Source organism: Eutrigla gurnardus, assembly GCF_963514095.1.
Source record: "Eutrigla gurnardus genome assembly, chromosome: 20".
Taxonomy (NCBI): domain Eukaryota; kingdom Metazoa; phylum Chordata; class Actinopteri; order Perciformes; family Triglidae; genus Eutrigla; species Eutrigla gurnardus.
Genome location: NC_139931.1, coordinates 4,531,542 through 4,539,041, shown reverse-complemented (window position 1 = coordinate 4,539,041; position 7,500 = coordinate 4,531,542). Strand labels below are relative to the sequence as shown.

At 43.9% G+C, this 7,500-nt stretch overlaps 1 protein-coding gene across 2 annotated transcripts in view; it reads left to right on the top strand.

Annotated features, from left to right (window-relative positions):
• Positions 1 to 7,500, top strand: part of LOC311030536 (protein kinase C beta type-like) — a 69,573-nt gene that overhangs the window by 41,989 nt on the left and 20,084 nt on the right. For both annotated transcript variants that reach the window (XM_084036338.1, XM_084036337.1), the window contains exons 9-11: positions 179 to 322; positions 5,142 to 5,315; positions 7,409 to 7,500. In XM_084036338.1, the coding sequence (XP_083892464.1) occupies positions 179 to 322; positions 5,142 to 5,315; positions 7,409 to 7,500 (410 nt within the window). The remainder of the gene's footprint in view (positions 1 to 178; positions 323 to 5,141; positions 5,316 to 7,408) is intronic.

Here is a 7,500-nt window from a genome sequence, read left to right as displayed (position 1 = left end):
TTTATACCATATAGTGTTCCAAATTATGAAAAAAAATGTGTGTTATTTGACGTTAAAATGCTAGAAATGGCCCCTCGGTTGCTGGTTCTAATCCCAAGAGGTAGTTGGGAGTCCCAGCCGGCTGTCTCTTTGACGTCTAATGTTGCTCTGTCTCTCTCTCTCTCTCTCTCTCATCCAGAGAGCCAAGATCGGACCGGGCAAGAACTCAGAGGGGAAGTCGGCCAACGCCGCGTCCAGGTTCGACTCCAACGGCAACCAGGATCGCATGAAGCTGGCTGACTTCAACTTCCTGATGGTGCTCGGCAAAGGCAGCTTTGGCAAGGTGAGGCGGCGGCGGCGGTGAAAATGTGTTCTGATAGATTTTTACTCTGCAGCAGATAAAAGAGGACTCATTACTGTGTGACACCAGAATTTTGCAAACATAATAATACAACTTTAAGAGGTTCCTTTGTTGTTTTTAATCAAGCACTCCTTTTTAAGGTCAGCTGACCAACAGACACCGTGACTACAAGACAAAGGAAAATGTTAAATGTTATAGTAGATATAATATAAATTGAGAAAAGGCCTAAAATCAACGTAATATGAGTTAAACAGCAATGTCTATGTAACATGAGCTCACAGGTCACATGCAGTTAAAACAACGATATCCGTGAATGTGTTTTACGTAGCTTCAGAGCTGCCTTCATCCACACAGCTTAGAGTGAAAAACCATGGACGTAAAGGAGAGAATTAAAGGAGATGGAGGCCAGGTAGACAGATATGGATGAAGGGAAGCGGACCAAAGACGATGACGTGACAAGTAGAGAGAGAGAGAGAGATGTGAGAGCACGGCAGCGAGGTTGACATGAATGAATAGAGAGAGAGGTAAAAATGTCAGACTGAATGAAAAGAGGGGGAGTGAGAGAGGAGGAGGAGGAGGAGGAGGAGGGGGGGCTTGGAGAGGGAAGACTGACGTGAATGAATGAAAATCAAGGCGAGAAACAGAATGGGAAGATGTGGCGGGAGAGAAAATTGGGTAAATGACAGGCAGAGCAGCAGGGGTGGAGAGAGAGAGAGGTAGAGAGAGGTAGAGGGAGAGAGGGAGGAAACGACAGAGAGAGGACTTGTTTCCATGGTAACGGGCGTCTAAAGCTACACTGATGCAGTGGAGTGGATGTCAGTGTGGAGAGACTGAGTCGAGGTCGATCATTACTGGAATACCAGACACACACACACACACACACACATACATGAACACACACTCACACATACATGAACACGCACACACATACATGAACACACACACACTCACACATACATGAACACGCACACACATACATGAACACACACACACTCCCTATTTAGGCCTTTTATGTATACACACACACACACACATACATGAACACACACACACTCACACATACATGAACACACACGCACATACATGAACACACACACACACTCCCTATTTAGGCCTTTTATGTACACACACACACACACACACACCGGTACATTTTGCTAATACAGGCTTAGAGTATTTTGGAAGAGAGCACACACATGTGTATCGTGTGTGTGTGTGTGTGTGTGTGTGTGTGTCACTTTAATGGCTCCTGAGGTTGTGTGGGAGGCTGGTAGCTTCATCGCTGCTCTTTCTGCCTCAGTGTCTGAGGACATCTGCACCACGGAGCTGCTGCTAACGGTTCTCTGTGCACATGCTTATATCACACACACACACACACACACTCACACACACACACACACACACATGAAGCTGCATCTATTCAGGATGTGAGTATTGTGTTGTGTTGGATTAAAAGCCCAACTGACTCTGGTGGTTTTTATTGACCGGCTGCAACCGGGTGATCAAAGCTGGACCCGGGGGGGGGGGGGTGTCACTGACTGGCCTCATGCTAGAAAGTAAAGTTGAACACTGGAAACTTTTATTCACGTCTAAAAAGCACTAGATAAAGGTGTGTGTGGTGCAAGAAAGCGTACCAAAGGAAAACAGCAATTTTAATTGATTTGATTTAATCATGTATATTTAATGTTGATGAATAGTTAATAATTGAAACCCTTTCAGGAGATTTAATCCACATGGCCTTGTGGCAGCGACTAACCTGCTGCGTCTCATCCTATTGTGTAATGTACAGAAATGTAAAACATCCTTTATATCCCGACGAGGTCCCCTATCTGTGGAGCTACACCGACCGTGTATGAGCTGTGTGATGTATGAGAGCTCACAATAACACAAACACAGAGCGGTAGCGTGCAGTAGCGTGTTGTGCAGCGGAGTGCGGATTCATTTGTTTTCTCCGGGTAAATTCACTCCGCAAGGTCAGCAGAGAAAACACGGTGGCATCATTTACGACATTTGACAGTTCATATCCGTGGGACTACTTTTTCTCTCACGTCACCCTGAACTACTTTCTTGGATAAAAAAAAAGGGCGTCACCAATAATTACAAACAATTAACAGTTTACAAATGAACAAAAAGGGACCTTGGATGAGATGCTGAACCTCCATGAGATTGTGCTTGTCTTCGTAAATGTGTCACCATGGTTACCAGAGAGCTACATCCTTTTGATTTTGGGATGAAACCCTCTGGTTTTTACGTTCCTCCTCTTGTTCTCGTCCTTGTGTTGGCCCTAAAAAAACGAGCTTTGGGCCAGATGGTGTCCTTCCTCTCTGTTTCAACTTTACAGAGTTTGTATTTACATAGAGTCACACTGTCACCATATGGGACACACACACACACACACACACACACACACACACACACACACACTGTCAAAGGATACCAACATAGATCCAACTTCAACAGATATCTGAACTTTAATGCTGAAGATTGTAATGTACATTCGTTATCTGTAGCCACACACACACACACACACACACACACACACACACACACACACACACGTATGCGTGTCTTTGTCCATCTGTGCTGCTCTCCCTGTAGTCTCCCAAACCCAATAACCCCTCCACATTATCATACCTGAATATGTATATGAGCTGCTAAGTTTCAGATCTCTGAGGGGGAAAGTGGATATGAGGTCACTCTTATTGTACTTGGAGGTTTGGGGAGGAATAATGAGCGTTTTTCATTTACATCGTTAAGATGACATTCGTCGACAGCAAAGGATGAGACGGCCGTGGTTCTGCTCTGTGATCTGTGTGTGCAGACTTGTAGTTTTCTTCTCCACAACGTGGTCTTTCCAAGATCTGGTTCCCCAGAGGAGCGGTGCATTAAACACATCTGGAAATCCATCAAACTCGAGCCCAACTTTCAAGTCACCAGGTTCACACACTGCAAATGAACACAATAAAGTGTTTTAATGTGAAATGCGACTGATTGAAAGATCCTTTTGTCGAGGTCCCGAAACTCAATTAGCCTCGTGGAGGACTAGAAACGCAGCATGCTGGCCTCGTAATGTGAAGCTCCGTTGTTTTCTCCTCCACGTTCTTCTTGCCCGTTCGCTGCTTTATTTAAGATATAAAATAAAAGGTAGTTTATTGAGTTGTAGAGAGATAGGAAGAGGAAGGGAGGAAGTCGTTTCAATTTACTTGCAACATTTCTGTGAAAAGTTTTGGCTCATTGTCAAGTACAAAAAAATAAAAGAGGCTTTAATCTGGTTTCTTAAAGTCAAAATGTATGATGCATCTGATTTCATATCTTTATTTTCTTTGCACCTAGCATGTATACTTTTAAGACACTTTTCAGCTTTATTGTTGACAGTTAAGCAACTTTATTTGTAGTGCACCTTTCATACAGTACGGTAATTAAAAGTGCTTCACAGCACAACTAGTTTCAAAGGCTTCCTCTCTGTCTTTTCCAGTAATATTACAGCCAGCAGTCATAAACCACATACAGATATAATCCCCCCCATACGGTTATGACCTGGTCACAAGCCTGCTGCAACTTTTATGAGACTCGACCTACATTTTCCCGGCTATGTGCAGCAGCTGCCGGCTTCTCCAGGAACGAGAGCCGAAGACGGAAGAGAGAAACTCAGAGAGCAGAAAAAAAAGCTATAAACTAGAGACCTGAGAGAGGAAGACAAGACAGAAACGTTTACTTTCTCTGTTAGTGAGGATGTTAGCAGCGTGAGTGTGACCTTGGCTACAAGACTGCTGAACACACACACACACACACACACACGAGGCATCTCACAACCGTTGCATGCTTGGCATCCGTCTGGTCGACCTCCACAAGAATCGGCAGCCACGGATTATATGTCAAACCACCACACATGGTGTCTGTCTGTCTGTCTGTCTGTCTGTCTGTCTGTCTGTCTGTCTGTCTGTCTGTCTGTCTCTCTGGTGTAACGGCGAGCAGATGTTCTCCCAGACATCATAATTAAAACAAATAGGATTCTGGATTGCTTGACTGCTGCTGATCTCCGTCTCTGTCATTCCTCCTGCCCTTCACTTCCTCACTTCCCCCCTCCCCTCCTGTTTTTTTTGTATAATCCTGCTCTCGTCACCCGTCGAACCTTCCTTTATCTCGTCCACTGACATGGTGTGCCCCCCCGAAAGAAAAAAGCACTTTTTTCCTTTTTCCCCTGATGTTCACGAAGGGCAAAGAAAAGCTCGATGGTATAAAAAACAGTATCGAAAACCGATGATTTCAGACCAGAATGACAGAATGTGTACGTTATTAATCATTCTCCATGATCCCACTGAAGAGGAGGTGCTCCAACATGTGGCAGGCCATATCTACCTCTCACCAGCCGTTTAGGCATCAACATTCACATCCTACAGTCACAAATTGCTGATTTTATTCGACATGCGATCACACCATATCCAGCCTTTTTCCTCCCCTTTCCTCCCGTCCCCCCTCCACACAGATGACATCCACAAAGATGATGAATCAGTTTCCATTCTCCTTCCCTCCTCTCCTCGCTCCCTTTTTTATTCCTTCTTTGACTGTCTAACCCAAAACAGTCAGAGAAGCTTCCCTTTATCACTGCTCTCCTTTATCCCTGCCCTTTAGAGTGCCTTCCCTATCTCTCCCCCTACGTCTCTCTGCCTCCCTCCCTTTCTCCTCTCGTTTTTTTTCCCCTCTTTTTCCAAGGTGATGTTCCCTAAAGATTTTTGAATATTGATGAATTTATTCGTCCTCATATATTTCTCCGTCTCGTCTCGTCCCCTCCTGTCTCTAGGTGATGCTGGCAGAGCGTAAAACGACAGAGGAGCTGTACGCCGTAAAGATCCTGAAGAAGGACGTGGTGATCCAGGACGATGACGTGGAATGCACCATGGTGGAGAAGAGGGTGCTGGCGTTGGCCGGGAAGCCGCCGTTCTTAACGCAGCTGCACTCCACCTTCCAGAGCATGGTAGGTCGACCCGGCGAGGAGCTGTATGATGTCCTCTGATATACTTCCATGTCTTATTTAACCACTGTTACTGCCTGTTGTCTTGATATAGTTCAGCACTTTCTTGCCAAGAGTAGGTTGATTATCTGTGTATTACATTTAATGCTACAGATGGTTGGATTAGTTAAACATAATAGCTGGTAGACACAGAATCTAACAAGCTATATATACACGCATTTCGGCACGGGATGATATAAACATTTCAAGGCATGATTATCCTCTCCAAAATAATTGCGATGCACGATATTTTATTCCGATAATCATCAAAATATACTTGAAACTCCTCAAATGGCAGCAAACAAATACTGGAAAAACAAATACAAGGTCGCCCATGAAGTTGGAATAATTTGCTGCAAACAAATGTGATGCATGAAAACATTTCACCTGGGTAATCGTGACATATGATGTAATCATTGCACCTGCAGTCAAAAGTGATTATTGATGCATTAAAATAGGAATAAACAGAGGATTGTGTCTGAAGACAAAATATTACAACCTTATGGGCAACAGTGTATTTTTGTTGCACCATTTTTTAGTGAAAATTAATCAAATAATCTCAAATAAGGCAAGGCAACTTTATTTGTATAGCAACTTTCATACACAAGGCAGACTCAAAGTGCTTCACATCATAACCTGTCATACAATAAAGTGAAAAAATAGAAGCATGCAATGCATTACAGTAATATATATATATAATATGTATAAATAAGATGATGGTAAATCATAAGGTCTCTCTGGATAAATAAAGGATACATAAATCACAAGTGTTTTTTAATCACATCATCCCTGCCCGACTTGCACATCTTGCTGATTGAAACTTGTTCATACAATATAACACAAACGCAGAGTGTCTGGAACACCCCCCCCAAAAAAAGACAATTTCCGACATTCTTCGCGAGCCGACACGCCGACACCCTCCGCAGCCCGCTACACCTTCACATCGCATCGGATGTTCAGGCAGCGGCGGCGAGGCGTCCCGCTGCTGAGCGCTGTGCTCTGAACAGCAGCCACCCTGCCGGCTGTCACCGGCTCACAGCTGGAACGCCGAGCCGGGATTCATATTTGATTCACGCTCGTCTTCTGACGCATAATCCATGTTCCACTGGAGATGAGTCAACAGAGGAGTAAATATAGCTCTCCGGCCTCGCCGCCTCATTTACATGCACATGCTAAACACACTCGTTTGTGTGCGCGTGTTTTCATTGATCGGCCGACGTTATGTGTTTGCGAATCAATCGGAGGTTATGGTTAAAGGCTCGACGGATAACCTGACCCACACACACACACACACACACCAAAAGTGAGTGTTAATCCGCCTCAACACTAATTCTGTGATCAGAGGAGGGCTTTCACATATGTGGCAGGCAGTTATAACACACACACACACATATTTAAAGGCAATTATAACACTCATGCATACACACATACATGCTATGTTTTAATCACACACACACTAGACAAACATATCACATAAATACCTGTTTGTATGTCTTTTTGAGGCCGTGTAAGTATGCGGTTGTATCACGATACTTTGGTCACGATACGATACGTATCACGATATCACGATATTGCGATATATATAAAGATGAAAACACAAGTTCCTGTATCAGATGATATTGATCAGAGGACAAATTGACCATTTTATTAATTCCCATGAAGTTCACTGGAGTAAATATTGAAAATAAAATGAAAAAAGATACATCTATATTGTATTGGGCGGCAAAGTATCGCGATATATTGCCGTATCGATATTTTTACCCACCCTTACCCAACACACACTCACATCCTGTAGCTTATTGGCCGTTTCTGGAGGTAATGGAGAAGAATTAGCTCTTAAATTGATGTTGCCGTGACTCCTCGGTTGAAGACAACCCGGTCACCTTTCTCAATCCATCTTCCTCCATCATCTGTTCCTCCGACTTTCACAGCCAATGTCATTTTTCTTCTATATCGTTCCTTAATTTGAGCCATCGTTCTCTATCTACGTCTGTGTCATCCCATTCCCCTGTGACCTCTGACCTGCTTTTAAACCTCCCTCTCTCTCTCCCTCGTAGGACCGCTTGTATTTCGTCATGGAGTACATCAACGGAGGAGATCTCATGTATCAGATCCAGCAGGTCGGCAAGTTCAAAGAGCCCCATGCTGT